This window comes from Pteropus vampyrus, unplaced genomic scaffold, assembly GCF_000151845.1.
Source record: "Pteropus vampyrus isolate Shadow unplaced genomic scaffold, Pvam_2.0 Scaffold20, whole genome shotgun sequence".
Classification (NCBI taxonomy): Eukaryota; Metazoa; Chordata; class Mammalia; order Chiroptera; family Pteropodidae; genus Pteropus; species Pteropus vampyrus.
Window position 1 is genome coordinate 14,858,051 of NW_011888801.1, and position 18,389 is coordinate 14,876,439.

Here is an 18,389-nt window from a genome sequence, read left to right on the forward strand (position 1 = left end):
TCCTAACCCTCTCCTCAGCTTTCTGCAGCTCCCTGTCCTCGGTGCCCAACACACAGACCACATTTAGGCTTCACTCAAAGCTAAGTGTCCTAAGGAAAGTGTCCCTCATTATGCATGGGAATCATCATTAATGATCACCGTGCCCTCTGGCCTGTGTACTGAAAATAAGACCAGCCTGGCTTGGAGGTGGTCTAGGGTGAGGTGGGGAAGTAAGTGCACACTGACTTCCCTCCATGGCCTCGGTGGTGGTGTTTGCTTCCCCAACAGGACCTAGCACGTCCAGGTCTTGTTTTTGCCCAATGAAAGAATGAGTCACTTTATTAAGTGTAATGTACCTACATGAATCATGAGGGAAGAGGCTAACTACAAGTCATTACCTCTTTTATTTTTGAGAGGAGTAGGGAGGCTTTGTTTTCAGATTCAAAACAGTGTGATCATTCAGAGTGGCCTGCACCAAGCCATACAGTCCTATAAGCACCCCCTCCCCTACACACACACACACAGAGAGAGAGAGAGAGAGAGAGAGAGAGAGAGAGAGAGAGGGAGAGAGAGAGAGAGAGACCAAGTTAATTTAAAATATAGTGACCTAGGACCACAAACATGTTTCTCCTTCCACCTCCCAGGGGCAGCCTTCCATTGAGTTCAGAAAATCTGGTCTGGCTATTCTGGAAGGGAGAAAAACTCTCCTGCCATTGCCCTGAAGTAGTTGCTGCTCTCTGCTTCCCCAGGGACCTCTGAGGCAGTACAGGATGAACAAACACAGCCCAGGGCAAGCAGTGGAATGGAGGGAGAACCAGCCCACTTCTCCAACGATCCTGCCACTTGCGTTTTTTCTGGTTGCTTTCCACTCCCCTTCAGAGGAAACATGTTCAGACAGGTGATCTGCCTTCTAGAAGAAAAGAGAATGGGTTGCCTTGAGAGTTTTCTGTTGTTGTTGTTTTGTTTTGTTTATTCTTAAGGAAAACTTCTGTGACTTTAATTTCAGGAAATGATCTCAATGGCCCAAGCAGGACACCTTTGGACAGCTGTACTTCTTTCTGTGGAGGATATTGTCCAAGGGTTCTGACTAAAACCCATGTGGAGGAGCCTAGGGCAAGGCTCTCCGCTGGCCTCAGGGGCTGAGGGGACGGCTGGCAGAGAGCAGGGCCAGGAAGAGGGAATGGCCATGTCCAGAGCCAGCCTTGATAGAGGGGCAGACAGTCCACAAAGTCAGAGTTGAGATTGTCCTGAGAGGCTGTGATCGTGGAGATCTTATTGGGGTATATTTTCATGGGAAATCTAAAAGGACAAAGGAGTGGGAAAGCAACCGGAAAAATCAAAACTGCAAAAAAATCAAAGCCTGCCTCCGTCCTGAGGAGGTGCAGAGTTCAGGTCTCATCACTTCCAGTTCCACTGTGCTCCTTGAGGGGGTTTCCTAAAAAAGTCTTCCCCACCCTCACCCATCCTGCTATGCTCTGTGACATTTTAAGCATTCCACTCTAACCCAGGGACCCTGCACATGTCCCTTTTTACGGCTACTGTGCATGCTGTCTGCACTTTGACCTGGGGGCAGAGATGGAGGAAGGCATTTTAACCTTTGCTCAGCTCTCTGAAAACAAAAGCAGCTCCAAGCAGCCAGTTAATTCCTTGAGCCCCTGGTTTCTAGATTGCAGATTTCTATTGGATGATCTAGGAGATTCTGGCAGTGCCCTTCAAAGTCATTGGTCTGTAGGTTCTTCCTCCTGCCCTCAGACATCTACCTTCCTATTCCCCTTGGGAAGTTGCAGCCTAAGAGCCCTGACAATGTCTGGGGGAACTGTTGTCTACCTGCTGTAAGTTGACCCAAAGCCACTTGTCTGTTCTCACCCAATGATCACAGTGCACATCTGAGTTCTCTTCTGGTTTCTCTCCATAGATTTTTGGGCAGGCGCAGAGCTCTGGTTTTGGCATCAGGCAGCTCTGCTGACCTTTGGCCAAGAGACTTAGTGCCCAGAGACTGAATTCCCTACAAGATCAAGTGGGGGACAAGAATGTCCCAGTCTTGCAAGGCTGTGAGGAATGTGTATTAAGGGCCTTGCACAAGCAGATGGGCACTGGTGCCCATTGCCAGGATGATGTTACTTACCCCAGTGGGCATTGTTTGGGTGATTTTTATTTCAAACTTTTTACACTGATTTAACAGAATCAAACTCACATCTGCCACCCTCGGAGTATAGGGAAAGAAAAGTGACTCTATATTCAGATATCAACCATATACTGTGAGGGCTTCAAGAAGTGTGGATGGGGGACATTTGGCAGGAGGGACACCTCCTCTCTCTGAGGAAGAGGTTGGAAGCTGGTCTTCCTCCTCCAAGCACAGGTGGGTGCACAGAGTCTTTATGCAAAGGCAGTACTGAGCCATGGCCATGGGCAACTCTGTGGGGACTCTGGTAAAGGAGACTGTTCCAAGTGTCCCCAAAGAGATAGAAAATGAAACCTGGAGGCAGTCATTTTGGGACAGTGATACATAATAAAAATGTATGTGGCCACCTTACAATACTGCTAAGTTGCCAAAATACATAAAGTTATTTGAGTTCTATTTTTATAAAATATTTTTAGATTTATGGCAATATGTACATGTGTATTTATCGCCTTTCCATTCTAAGTTATAGTTTTGCGCTTTAAATAAATATATGTATGACTAAAGAACTGGACATTGAAAACATTATATTCAAATTATTTAAAGACTGTAAGTCTGTATTCAATAAAAAGTAATGCCAATAAAGATGGTGTTGGCCATTGTTTCTCTCCTAGAAATGCTATAAAAATTTTGGTGTAAATTCTGTGAGCTGGGTCAACAATTTGTTTGCCTTTGCCTAAGGTCTGTCAGCAGCAGTGACAGATATCTTTAGATACAAGGACCAAGAGAGAAAGGGGAGGAAGGAACCATGGGGTGGGGATGAGGGGCAGAGAGGCTTCATAGGGAGTTTGTGATCAGATTGGCAGAAAACTGGGCATAGACCTGGGTCTCTCCACTTAGGCCTGCACAAACATGCATGGGCAGAATGGAGTGGGAAGAAAAGCACCAGGTTTGGACGTGGAATGCCTGGCCTATGAACCTAGCTCTATCTTAATTTACCATGGACTTTGAGAACATCGTTTTACCTCTCTAACCCTCAGATGCCTCATTGGTAAAATGGGGATGTTGATATCATTATTACCCACTTTCAGGGATGTGGCAAGATGACATAAGACAGCCATTGTTTGAAAACTTAGGAAGTAACATAAAACTAGCATTCTTATTGCAGGCTCATAAGTATCTGTGTATATAGGTCCCTCAGCCTGTGTGGCCAAAAAATATATTCCAAGCTGCAAGAGCCCCTCCACAACCACAATAATCTAAAGAACTAGGGTTAAGATTCCTCTGAATGGAAGCCCAAACACTTTCTAATCAGAACCTAAAAGGAACCTCAAAGTGTATGATTTGTGTGATTGGAATGCAAAGAAGTCGTCATCCAAAAATGTAATGGCTAAGAATGTTCATGGAAGAATGGTGGGGATAGGAAGGTGCAGGATCTAAGTAATGTGGGCTTGTTCTTATCATATATATCACAGTTGGCCCCAAAATAACCAGATGTAAACAATAGAGAGAGAAGAGTATGAATAAGCAACTTAAAAAAATAATGTCACCCGCTCCTTGTTGTCTCTGAAGGTCCTGTGGGGTGGATGTTGATATGTTCAGGTAAAAATGAGTGAAGAGTCCCTCCTAGGTTCACAAGAGCAACCAGAAGTTTCCAAATTACTCCTAAGGAGTTCTCCTTGGCAAGGGGTGGAGAGAACCAGTGTATTAGATTCTCTTTGTAAATTCAACTGATCTTCCTGCTGTTGTTTCTCTGAGTTTTCCCTCCAAAGAGGCCTCTCGAGTTTGCAGAATGAATGATATGTCACCCCTAGGAAAGGCTGGCCTCACATATCATAAGAGAAAATTTCTAAAAGCTCCGTTCTCCCTTGTTTCCAAAGAGCCAGCTCTCTCCTTGTTTTTTTTAGTTTTTCTCCCTACTTCTTCCATCTCCCTGTGAGAATTCACTTCCTATTTCTGTACTTTATCTGTTATTGGGCCTCAGGATTCTGTCCTTGGTCTCTAATTTCTTATATTAAAGGAACAGAAAAATGGCAGGCTGAGCTGACGCAGACAGGCCGCCTCTACCTACAAAACATATAAACAGAAAGAAGAAATTGTTTTAAACATATAGTCCAGTTCGAGAGAAAGAAATCCTTACATTCCAGAAAAAAAGAAGGATGCCCAAAACAAAGTAGTGAGTGGGAGCTTGAGGTGTATCAGACCAGATACAGACTGTAGTGGCTGACAACAGGGTTTACCACTCCTGCAAATTGAGAGAACATAACCTCAGCCCATGCAAGGTGGGAGATGCAGCTAAACTTCCTGCACAAAACCAGAACCTCACAGAGGTTCTGTGAAAAGGATTAAACACTGTAAAAAGGATTAAAATATCTCTTCCCATCAACCCAGGAAGCACTGAGAAATGGTGCCATTCATTCAGGGCTGTAGATGATGGAAAGAAGACATCAATGAGAAATTAACTATGCAATTGTGTCATATGCTATGCACATGTGGAGTCTGAATTCATACAACTTATCTTAGCAGGAATTCCAATCCAGTAATTTTTTAATTGCCTATGTCAGTAAGACCCAAAAGATCTCAGCAGAATCAAAAATAAAACCACTTTCTACAAACCTGGACACACCAAACACCAATTAAAATATTCCATTAAAGATGAGCTCACAGTCAAAAAATACAAACAGCACAAGAAATGGCTCACAGGATAGAAAGCAGCAGATAAAACAAACAGGGGAATTAATATCACAAAGGCTGGAGAGAATAGGTGACACAGAGAGAAACTATAAAATACATATGTTTAACATTAAAAAGAAATAAAAATGCAAGGAAAATGTATATGGGAGTTCAGGAAGAAGAGATTAGAGAAAATAGGGGGAAAGCACTATTCCAAGAGGAAATGACCAAGAATATTCCTAAATTAGAGAAACACATCCTTCTAAAACTCATGGATTAAAGAATAAATAGTAATGAAAAATTTAAATTTAGAGTAGAGTAATAATAAAGATACCTTATATCAAAACCTCCGGAATAGCTTTGAGGGAAATTTATAGCTTAAAATACATCAGAAAAGAAGAAAGACTGAAAACTGATGACCTAAGAGTAATTTAAAAAGTTTTTTTTTAAAAGAGCCAAACAGTAAACTCAAAGAAAGCAGAAGGAACAGTAAACCTAAATAAAGTAATAAAGATTAAAAACAGCTATCAATGAAGAAGAAAACAAAAAAAAACAAAAGAGAAGCTTAACAAAGCAAAAGATGGTTCTTTGAAAAAACTAACAAAATAGACAAGTTTCTAGTAAAACTAATTTTAAAAAAGAGAAAGAAAGAATATTATGAAAAAAGTTGGCATAACTAAACAAAATAGATATAAAAATAAAATATATCAACCACTGTATGCCAACAAATTTGAAATTTTAGAAAAAAATAGAAAAATTCTTTAAAAATATAATTTATTAAAACTGATGAAAGAATATTTCTTCTTTCTGAATATTCTTATAAATCTTAAATAAACAGAAGCAGTAGTTTAAAATCTTCCCATTCAGGGAAAAAAGATAAGGGAGAGGAACATAAAATTTTATAAACATGCTACCAAATGTTCAAAGAAATGGTTATTTTAATAATAAACAAAATAAATAAGGAGATATCCCCTCTTCTACTATACTCCCTTATTTATTCTCTGAAGCTAGTATAACTTTAATATCCAAATCAGCATAGGACATACAATAAAGAAAAACTACATGCATATAGTTTTCACTCATGCATATACATCCAGAAATCCTAAAAAAAAAAATTAGCAAACAAATTCTAACAGTATATGAAAAAGATAATACACCAATGACCAAATCAGATTGATACAACAATGCAAGATAGTTTAATATTTGAAGATATATAAATGTCATTTATTCATCAACAGCTTAAAGAATAAAAATAATAGTATCGTTTTAATAGATTAAAAAGTGGTACAGTACATTTGAAAAGGCACCAAACTAAAATTCTAGTATTGAAAACTAAATAACTGAAATAACAACCTGATCGATGGCTTTAGTAGCAGTCAAGAAACAGTTGCAGAGAAAATTAGTAAACTGGATTACAGGTAAAAATGAATGAATGAATACTCACATACATGCATACATACATACATACAATCTCAAAAAAAAAGCATAGAAGAAAAAACATAGAAGAGACATAAAAAATGCAATGACAAGTTTAACCTGGAGTCCCTGAAAAGTGAGAAAATGGGTCAAAAGCAATATGTGACTAGATAACGGCTCTAATTTTTCCAAAACCAGATAGAGGACTTAAATCTACAATTTCAAGAATTTCAACAAATCCCAGGCAAGATAAGTTAAAAGAAATCTATACATAGGCACCTTACAAGTTTCCAGTCCACGCTAAACTCTCGACTTGCCTGGGATGGTTACTTGGGCCCTCTGAGCCTCAGTTTTGTAAATACAAAATAACACAATACAACCTACTTTATAGGGATGGTAAAATGATTAAATGAGAGAACGTTGAAAGTACTTAGTATGTCGCCTGACACACACTTTCTGTAACTGGCTGTAAATGTTGGCTATTGTTATTTATCAGCACCTGCCATACCAGATTGAAATCCCATGTTTACCTAGCTGTTAGGGTCGCGAAAGCAAGTCGTCTTCGACCACCACCAGCAAGCGATGGTGCACATTAGGTGGTGCAGGCATGCAGGAAGGGAAATTCCTCATCCCCACCTACTACACAGGGCGCTGGCAGGAGAGCGGTTTGGGGGATCCTCAAGTTCTACCCTCACCGGCTCTGTCCACGCCCAGCCACAGATGGCCACGCCCACTCCTACCTTACAGAAGAGCAGTTGCCTAGCAGTGTGTGTTGCGCTGTAGCCGGGGCAGACCGCCCAGCCATGCCCAGGAACGCGTTGGTCATCTTGCGCTATGGCCCTTACAGTGCAGCTGGCTTGTCTGTGGAGCACCGTACCTTCCGCCTGGAGGGCCTGCAAGGTGGGCAGCAAGTGCCTTAGGGCCACCCAGCTCCGTGCGCCAAGGTATACCCTACCCTCTAAGCATCCGTGCAGGCTGTACGGTCTGCCTAGATGTTTTTCCTTCCTCAGACCCAAGTGCCACCTACTCTGGAAAACCTTCTTTGAGGCCTCATCACCCCAGGATGATTTAGCATCTTCCTCTGGCTTCCACTACTTCACTGTAAGAGTGGAAACAAACATGTGCTTTGAGTCCACTGGATGCCAGACAGTTTACACGAATTACCTGGATAGAAAGGATTACATACCCTGCTTTACACATTGGGAAAGTGAAAATGAGGAATAGTAAGAGATTTTTCCAAGGTCATGTGACTGGAAAATACATTTATCCCTTGATCATTCATTCATGCAATAAACCTTTACTGAGCATTTAATGTGTCAGACACGTTTCCAAGTATCAGGTATATACAGATGAACAAAGATGTATATATTTGAAGTGACCTCATTGTTGACTGCTAATTGAAAGTAATTCTAAGCTCTTGACAGAGGAATGTAATCATAGTGAACCCTGCCACTGGCCAAAGGGGAGGAGAGAGGGGAAAGATCTGAAAAACTTTATTTTCTGGAATTCCATTTGAGTTGAGCTTTAAAGAGTAGGGAGAAACTAACGAGAGAGAGAGAGAGAGAGAGAGAGAGAGAGAGAGAGAGAGAGAGAGAGAGAAAGAAGAAAGAGAAAGAAAGAACATTCTAAATGGAGGGACTAATATCTGCAAAAGCTGGATGCATGAGCAAATTACGTATTTGTTGAACTGATGGGAAGATGAGGTTGGAGAGGTAGACAGGGACCTGATCCTGCAGGGCTGAATAAAAGTTTTAGGCAGGGAAATGAAACCATGGCTGCTGTGAGAAGAGCAGATTAATGGGGGCCAAGAATGAAAGCATGGAAACAAACCTGAGGAGAGATGATAGTAGCTTGGACCAGGACAGCCATAAAAGGGTGGTGGATTAAAGTAAAAGTAATGGTACTCCCTAAAGGGATGGAGATGGGAGGCAAGGGTCAAGAAGCTGTCTTGTGGTTCCAGTCTGTTCTGGCTTGAGCCAAGTGCTGATGGACGGAAATGCCCTACACTAAAATTGAGAACATTAAAGATGTTCAGCTGGAGGAACATGGACATCATTAAACTTCATGTGCTCTCAACTATGTAGGTGGAAGTAGTAAGTCGGCTCAGCAGTTCTGGAGTTCAGAGAAAAAGATCTGAGCTGGAGATATTGACTTGGGGAGAACCTATAGAATGAGAAGAGAGCCCAGGACTGAGTCTTCATAAACTCCATTATGTGACCCAAAACCAGAATCTTCCAGGGAAGATGCTGTGGAAGTCCAGGGGACACAAAATCAGCAATAAGGGAAGGCCCCCTGGAGGACGTGGCATTTGAGTTCTGTTTTAGATAATGGGAAGAATTTCAATCAGAAGAAAAAATTGCTTTCTCTGAGAGAAAAATTGATTGAGAAATTTCTGTTGTAAGTAGCTTGTGTTATTTGGTGATGCTTAAAATGTTTTGTAGTGTTGGCTAAAGACACTACCTAAATAACTGACTTTTTGCTTCTTCCCCTTCTGATGAACTCCACCCACCAACCCATCACCCCATAACCCACCTTTAGTTTATATTCACTAAATGATAAGACAAAGCAGCTATAGCATTTCTTTAAAAATAAGGTGGATCTCAGATTGCTGGAAAAGAATCTGCATTAAAGAGTTCTTTGAGCCTTTTTACTGCCTGTCTCTAAGCTTTTGACTTTTGCAGACTTTTTTTTTTCTTACTTCACCCCAGCCCTAGGGACTACAAGCTCCTCCTTCCCAACCAACTCATATTTTCTTAGTTTATCTATTTTTTTTTCATTTTTCTTTTTGTAGTATTTTTTACTGTGGTAAAATAGATATAACATAAAATGTCCCAGTTTAACTAATTTTAAGTGTACAATTCAGTGCCATTAATGACATTCAAAATGTTACATAACCATCAACACTACCTATTTCCAAAGTTTTGCAATACCCCAAGCAGAAACTCTACATTCACTAAGCAATCATTCTCTCTCTTTCTCTCCCCACAGCTCCTGCTAACCTCTAACTTATTTTCTGTCTCTATGAATTTGCTCATTCTAGATCCTTTATGTAAGTAAAACCATACAATATTTGTCCTTTTCTATCTGGTTTATTTCATTTAACAACATTTTGAAGTTTCATCCATGTTATAATATGTATTCATATTTCCTTCCTTTTAATGGCCAAATAATATTCTATTGTTTGTATATACGACATTTTTGTTTATCCATTCATCTGTCGATAAACACTTCACTGTTTCCACCTTTTGGTTATTGTGAATCCAGCTGCTATGAACATGGATACACAAGTATCTGAGTCCCTGTTTTCAATTTTAGGGAGTGCTATACACCTAGGAATAAAATTGCTGGGTCATACGGCAAGTAAGTCTATGTTTAACTTTTGAGAAACTGCCAAACTGTTTTCCACAGAAGCTGCACCATTTTACATCTTACCAGTAACATATGAGGATTCCAATTTCCCTACATTGTAGCCAACACTTGTTATTTTTTAAAAATTATAGCCATTCTAGCATGTATGAAATGCAATTCCATTGTGGTTTTTATTGGCACTTCTCTAGTAACTAATGATGTTAAGCATCTTTGCATGTGTTTATTGGCCATGTGTGTATCTTCTTTGAAGAAAAGGCTATTCAAGTTCTTCACTCATTATTTAATTGGATTTTTCCTTTTGTTGTTGATTTAGGAGAGTTCTTCATATTTTCTAGGTACAAGACCCTTATCAGTATATGATTTGCAACATTTTCTCCCGTTCCGTAAATTGTCTTTTCACTTTCTTTTGTGTGTGTGTATCTTTTTTCTGACTTTATTGAAATATAATAGATAATTAGTTGCTTGTATTTATATTGTACAATTCAATGAGTTTTTTTCAATTATAGTTGGCATGTAATAATGTATTAGTTTCAGTTGTACAGAATAGTGATTAGAGATCTACATAACTCAGAAAGTGATCACCCTACTAAATCTACTACCCCTATCCGCACTTACATGTTATTACATTATTAACTATTTTCCTTATGCTACACTTTATATCTCCATGTCTATTTTGTAACTATCCATTTGTACTTCTTAATCCCTTTGCCCTCTTTCGCCATTCCTCCAACTCCTCTCCCATCTAGTAGCTCTCAATATATTCTCTGTATCTGTGAGTTTATTTCCATTTTTGTTGTTGTTGAATTTGTTCCTTAGATTCCACGTGTACGTGAAATCATGTGATACTTGTCTTTCTCTATCCAACCCATTTCAATCATTGCAATATCCTCTAGGTCCATCAAGGCAAGATTTTTTTCCATCCCCTTCCTTTTAGTCTGTGTGTGTCTTTTTATCTGAAGTGAGTCTCTCGTAGGCAGCATATGTAGGGGGCTTGTTTTCTTATCCTTTCAGCCACTCTGTCTTTTGATTAGAGCACTTAATTCTTTTTCATCTGAGATACTTGTTGATAGGAATGTAGTTATTACCAATTTTTATTCCTGTTTTTGATACATGTTTTTTCTTCTTACATTTCTTGTAATACTGGCTTGGTGGTGATAAATTTCTTTAGCTTATTTTTATCTGGGTAGCTCTTTATCTGTCCTTCTACTCTAAATGATAGGCTTGCTGGATAAAGTATTTTTGGTTGTAGATCCTTGGTTTTCATCACATCAAATATTTTGTGACAAGCCCTTCTGTCTTGCGTGGTTTCTTTTGAGAAATCAGCTGCCAGTCTTATGTGTGCTCTTTTGTAGGTAACTAACTGCTTTTCTCTTGCTGCTTTTAAGATTTTCTCTTTGTATTTAACCTTTGGCATTTGAATTATGATGTGTCTTGGTGTGGGCCTCTTTGGGTTCTTCTTTCTTGGGACTCTCTGAGCTTCCTGAGTTGTATGTCTATTTTCTTGACCAGGTAAAAGAAGTTCCCATCATTATTTCTTAAAACAGCTCTTCAATGTCTTGTTTTCCTTCAGGTAGGTACCTCTATGACACGGATATTTTTACATTTAGCAGTGTCTCATAGGCTCCTTTAATTATTATTATAGTCTTGGCTTTCTTTTCTTGCCATTTGACTGTCTTTGACTTCCCCATTCTCCATATCAGTGGTTTGATCCTCTTCTTTATCCACTCTGTTTATTCCATCTAATATACTCTTCATCTCAGATAATGTGTTCTTCATTTCTGACTGGTTCCCTTTTATAATTTTCATTTCCATTTTTATGCTTTTTATCTCTTTGTTAAAGTTGTCACTGAATTCATCTACACTTCCCCTAAGTTCATGGAGCATCTTTATAACCAGCGTTTTGAACTCTGCATCTGTTAGATTACTTGACTCCATTATTTCTGGATCTCTGTTCTGTTCTCTCATATGGTTTCTGCATCTTTGTCTTCCCATTTGGCTGCCTTCTGTGTCTGCTTCTATGTACTAAGCAAAGCTCCTAAGTCTCCCGATCTTATTAGTGCCTCTTTGTGTAGTAGGTATCCAGTGGCACAGTCCTGAGAGGAGTTCAGCTGCAGACCAAGTTTAGCCCCAGCCTGTGCCTCTCCAGGGCCACCTGTCAAGATTCAGCAAGCAATCCACAGATGCTGGGCTTATAGTTGCCTCAAGAAACCACACTAGAAACCAAGGCCAGCTGCCACCAGGATGAGTCTTGGCACTGCTCAGGAAGGAGCACCAAACTCACAGAGGACACAACAGGATGTGGCTTAGGTGGAGCTGCAATTTGCAGGAGGCGGAGTTTCAAGGACTTCTCTGGGCTGAGCGACCTCTGTTGTCCAGTTTAATGATGTCTGAGCTATGGGGGCACTGTGTCCACACACTAAGGCAGGGATGACTCAGAGGAACAGTGGATACCAGCAGCACTTCTGCCTGAGAGAAAGCCTTGCTTCCAGCCCTTGTTCAGACAACTCAGTGTCCCCCGTAAGTCTTTGGTGCTCCCCAGCTGCCGACCAGGCGCTAGTGCTCAGAGAGAGCAGGTCCATCACTGCAGAATCCCGCTCGCAGATATGGCCTCTTTAAGAGGCGTCTGTAGCTGCCTGCAGCCACTGCGACAGCTCTGTCCCAATCAGCCATTTGGGAACAGACAACCTCACATCTTTGCCCCCTCCTTCCTTCTACAATTGCAGGTTGATTAATTATTTCTCTCCCTAGTTGTAGTGCTTCTGTTCATCTGGATCCCAAGTGACTTTCCTTGCTGTTTGCTCTGTGTCTCTGTCACAACTTTGATTTGGTCATAAGAGGGATGAACAAAAGGTCTATCATCTACGCCATTTTTTCCTGTCCGACCATCTTTTCACTTTCTTAATAGTGTCCTTTGCTGCACAAAAGTTTTTAATTTTCTGAAGCTCAGTTTTTCTGTTTTTCCTTTTGTTGCTTGTGCTTTTGGTATTTAAGAAATCATTGCCAAATCTAAGTTATGCAGAGTTGCCCATATTTTTTTCTAAAAGTTTTATAATTTCTAAATTTAGATATTTGACCCATTTTCGAGTTAATTTTTATATATAGTGTATGAGAAGGGTCCAACTTCATTTAAAAGATATTCATATGAGAACTTCTAGTCCAGATGGCAGAGTAGGTAAATGTGCTCGCCTCCTCCCATGACCACATCAAAATTACAACTATATTATAAAACAATCACCCCGAAGAACCACCTGAAGACTAGCTGAAAAGAATTCTTATAACTAAGGATATAAAAAAGAAGCCACGGTAAGACTGGTGGCAGGGGGCAGAGACACAAAACAGGCAGGTCCCACACCCATACTACAGCAATTAAGAATTCAGTGTGTGGGGGGAGGAATATCTCAGCTGTGGAGGTCCCTCCTGAGGAACAAGGAGTCCCAGCTCCACACCAGGCTCCTCAGCCCTGAGCATCACTTCCGGGAAGAGAAGTCTTCATAACATCTGGCTGTGAAAACCACTGGGAGATGAGATGGAGAGCTGTTGGAATTTTGAGGGGCCCACGCATGGACTCCCTCACTCAAAAACTCACTTGCTCTGGGCTCCAACCGAGGGAAACAGCTCAAAAGTGGCAGGCACTTATGGAAAGGTAGTAAATTGACTAGCTTCAGGGTAAGGGCTGGAGGGATAGGTCAGGGCAGCTCTCTCCTGGGGGAAGTGATGACAGGTGATGTTGTTTCTTTGTTGAACACCCCACCCACTCACCTGGCCATAGTAGAGGCACCAAATCTGAGCTCTCCGCTCATCTGGATAATACTATTTGCCATGCCCTGCTGATTCCCTGAGACCGTGCCCCACCCAGCTCACCTGATGGCTTAAGCTGCTTCTAGCAGTTTTTCTACAAAAGCAGTGTGCTTGAGCTGACACTGCAGATTTTCCTAAAATCTCTTAAAGGTCCACACACCCCAAACAAGCAGCAGACATCTACACTTCTTGCTAAGTGGCCCAAATCCTAGCACAAGCAGTGAAGTTCTCAACTTGTATTATAACTTACATCAGGTAGACTTAAGGCTGGCATAAGCTGCTGTGAGTGGTAGCTTGAAAAACAGTCTCAATTAAGTGGCCACAAATCTGGCCCAAGTGGTGCATGGCCTCAGTTCACAGTGTGATGCCCATCGAAGGATGCCAAGCCTAGCTCTAGTGGCAGCTGGCCTCAGTTCCCAGCATAGCTTTTCCCAAACACCACTAAGTCCAGAACAAGTGTCAACCAACTACAGATCACTTTGTAGCTCTTACCAGGTAGCTCCAAGCTAGGCACAAATGGCAGCTCACCTTGGCCTGCACCAGAGCTCTTCCCAGGAGGCCCCAGAACCAACACACCTGGTGGCCAGCTTCAGACCACACCAAAGTACCACCCATACTGCTCCATAAAACAGCACACCTGAAGGGTGGACTTGGCTGATACCAGAGCCCCACTACAGTGATTCCTGCACTGTGGGGTCAGCTCTACACAACAGCTTGTCCCCTGTAGTAATAGCCAGCCCTCACAGCCAATCACCCTTAAGGTCAATTCCACTCACTAATTTGCAAATAGCAACCAAGACTCAACTACAACAGGAGGGTACATACAACACACAAGGGACACCCCTGGAACACCCTGTTCAGGTGGCCAGGGAGACTGTGCAACTGGGCCTCATAGGACACCTACTAGATAAGGCCCCTCTTCCAAGACTGGGAGACATAGCAGATCTACCTAATACATAGAAAGACACACAGGGAAGCAGACAAAACGAGGAAACGAAAAAACATGTCCCTGGTGAAAGAACAAGACAAAACTCTAAAAAAAGAACTAAACGAAAAGAAGGCAATCTACCAGGTACAGTGTTCAAAAAACACTGGTTATAAGAATACTCAATGAACTTAGGGGAAGAATAGATAAACTCAGTGAGAACTTACACAGAGATAAAAACCATAAAAAAGAACCAGTCAAAAATGAAGAATACAATAACTGGAATGAAGAATACATCAGAGAATCAATATCAAATTAGATAAAGCAGTGGATCAAATCAGCAATCTAGAAGACAAAGTAGTGAAAAACACCCAACTGGAACATTAAAAAAAAAATGTTTTAAATGATAACAGTTTAAGAAACTTCTGGACAACATCAAGTGTACCAAGATTTACATCACAGGGGTACCAGAAGGAGAAGAGAAAGGGCAAGGGATTGAAAACCTATTTGAAGAAATAATAATGGAAAACTTCCCTAACCTGGGGAAAGAAATGGACATACAAGCCCAGGAAGTACAGAGAGTCCCAAACAAGATCCAAAGAGGCCCACACCAAGACACATCATAATTAGAATGCCAAAGGTTAAAAGACAAAGAATTGTTAAAGTAACAAGAGAAAAGCGATTAGTTATGTACAAGGGGGCTCCCATAAGACTATCAGATGATTTTTTAATAGAAATTTTGTGGACCAGAAGGGAATGACACAAAATATGCAAAGTAATGAAAGGCAAAGACCTACAATGAAGATTGCTCTACTCAGCAAGTGTATCATTTAGAATCAAAGGAGAGATAAAGTTTTTTCAGATAAGCAAAAGTGAGTTTAACACCACTAAACCAGTATTACAAGAAATGTTAAACAGACTTATTTAAGAAGAAAAGAAAAAATCAAAAATATGAATAAAAATATTGGAAAGAAAAATTTTTCAGTGACAAAGGCAAACAGTAAAAGCAGTGGATCGACCAACTATAAAGCTAGTACCAATGTTAAAAGACAAAAATAGGAAGATAATGTGCAATTATGACAATAAATTAGGGAATACAAATGCACAAAATAAGTAAGAAATTATGACAAAAATATAAATGTGGAAAGGGTAAGCAAAAATTGTGGTAATTTATAATGCATTTGAACTTAAACAACCATCAACTTAAAATAGACTACTATAGACATAGTTTGGTATATATGAAGCACATGGCATCCACAAAACAAAAATCTATAAGAAACATATAAGAAATAAAGAAACATATAAGAAATAAACATATAGGAAACAACACTATAGAAAGTCATCAACACACAAGAAAAAAGCAAGGGAATAAGAAAGAAACAGAGAGAACTACAAAAAAAATCAGGAAACAATTAATAAAATAGCAATAACTACATAGCTATCAATAACTACTTTAAATGTAGATGAACTAAATGCTCCAGTCAAAAGACATAGGGCTCAATGTATATATATTTAAAAAGGACCCATACATATGCTGCCTGCAAGAGATCCACTTTAGATAAAAAGACACATACAGACTGAAAGTAATAGAAAGGGATAGAAAAAGATATTTCATGCAAATAAAAATGAAAGAAAGTTGGGGTAGCAATATTTATATCACACAAAATAGACTTTAAACCAAAGGCTGTGTCAAGAGACAATGAAGGGCATTTCATAATGATAAAAGGATCGATCCAATAAGAGGATATAACTCTTGTAAAAATCTATGCATCCAGCATAAGAGCAGCTAAATATATAAAGCAAATATTGGCAAACAAAAAGGGAGAGATTGGCAGTAAGACAATAATAGTAGGTGACTTTAACATTCAATTTACATCAATGTATAGATCATCTGGACAGATAATCAATAAGAAAACAGTGGCCTTAAATGATACATTAGACCAGAAAGGCTTAATTGATATTTTTAGAGCATTTCACTCAAAAGCAGCAGAATATAAATGTTTTTCAAGCACATACAGAACATTTTCCAAGATAGAACACGTTAGGTTACAAAACAAGTCTCAATAAACTTAAGAAAATTGAAATTGTATCAAGCCTCTTCTCTCTGATCCCAGTGGTATGAAACTAGAAATCAATTACAAGAAGAAAACTCAAAAACACACAAACATGTGGCAGCTTTATAACATGCTACTAAACAATGAACGAGTTAACAATAAGATCAAGGAAGAAATCAAAAGATACCTAAAGAGAAATGAAAATGAAAACACAACGACCTCAAATCTATGGGACACAGTCAAAGCAGTTGTAGGAGGGAAACTCACAGCAATAAAAGTTTACTCCAAGAAACAAGAAAAAAATCTTAAACAATTTAATCTTGCACCTAAAAGAACTAGGAAAGAATAACAAACTAAGCCCAAAGTGAGTAGAAGGAAGGAAATAATAAAGATTAGTGTAAATAAACAAAGTAGATTCTGAAAAAAAAGAAAAGAAAAAAGTCAATAAAACTAAGAACTGGTTCTTTGAATGGATAAACAAAATTGATACACCTTTAGCCAGACTCATCAAGAAAAAAAAGAGAGAAGACACAACCCAAATAAGTAAAATCAGAAATGAAAGAAGAGAAGTGACAACTAACACCATAGAAATACAAAGGATTATAAGGAAATACTATGTGTTATTATATGACAACCTGGAAAAATTGGATAAATTTCTGGAAACATGCAATCTTCCAAGACAGAGTTAGAAAGAAACAGAAAATCTGAAAAGACTGAAAACTACTAATGAAATCAAACCAATAATCAAAAACTCTGCACAAACAAAAGTCCTGGACAAGACGACTTCACAGGTAAGTTTTAACACACATTCAAAGAATTAACACCTATCCTCAATTCCAAAAGATTGAAAAGGCAGGAAGGCTCCCAAGTTCAATTTACAAGGCCAGCATTACCTTGATTCTAAAACCAAAGATATTACAAAAAAAGAAAAGAAAATTATAGACTGAATCTCTGATGAACATAGATGCAAAAATTCTTAATAAAATATTAACAAAGCAAATTCAGCAATATATTTAAAAGATCATATACCATGATCAAGTGGGATTTATTACTGGGATGCAAGATTGGTTTAATATCAGCAACTCAATTAACATGATACACCACATAAATGAAATGAAGGATAAAAATCATATGATCAATCAATAGATGCAGAAAAAAACATTTAACGAAATCCAACATCCTTTTATTATAAAAACTATCAGCAAAGTAGAGATAGAGGGAACATATCTCAATATAATAAAGGCCATGTATGACAAACCCACAGCCAACATCATACTCAACAATGAAATGCTGAAAGCTTTTCCTTTAAGACCAAGAACGAGACAAAGATTTCACTTTTGCCACTTCTATTTAACATAGTATTGGAAGTCCTAACCACAGCAATCAGAAAAGAAAAATAAATAAAAGACATTTATATTGGAAAGGAAAAAGTAAAACTGTCATTATTTGCAGATGACATGATACTATATAGAGAGAACCCAAAAGATTCCACCAAAAAAGCTATTAAGATTGATAAACGAATTCAGTAAAGTAGCAGGATACAAAATTAATATTCAAAAATTGATTACATTTTTATACACCAATAAACTATCAGAAAGTAATTAAGAAACAATCCCATTTATGATTGCATCAAAAAATAAAATACCTAGGAATAAATTTTACCAAGGAAGTAAAAGACCTGTACTTGAAAAATTATGAGACATTGAAGAAAAAAATTGAAAAAATATATAAATAAATGGAAGCACATACCATGCTCATGAATAAGAACTAACATTGTTAAACTGTCCATATTACCCAAAGAAATCTATATATTCAATGCAATCCCTATCAAAATACCAATGGTATTTTTCACAGAACTAGAACAAGTATCTTAAAATTTACATAGACCTACGAAAGACCTTGAATAGCTAAAGCAATCTTGAGATAGAAGAACAAAGTTGGAAGTATCATACTACCTGTTATGAAACTATGCTACAAGCCTATCATACTCAAAACAGCACAGTACTGGCTTTAAAAACAGACACATAGATCAACTGAACAGAATTGAAAGCCCAGA

General features: G+C 38.9%; 1 protein-coding gene across 1 annotated transcript in view; it reads left to right on the forward strand.

Annotated features, from left to right (window-relative positions):
• Positions 1-6,990: 6,990 nt before the first annotated feature.
• The window catches only part of CUNH10orf53 (chromosome unknown C10orf53 homolog), a 26,928-nt gene continuing 15,529 nt past the window's right edge, over positions 6,991-18,389 (forward strand). Inside the window, exon 1 of the mRNA XM_011355412.1 lies at positions 6,991-7,087. Coding sequence (XP_011353714.1) covers positions 6,991-7,087 — 97 coding nt within the window. The remainder of the gene's footprint in view (positions 7,088-18,389) is intronic.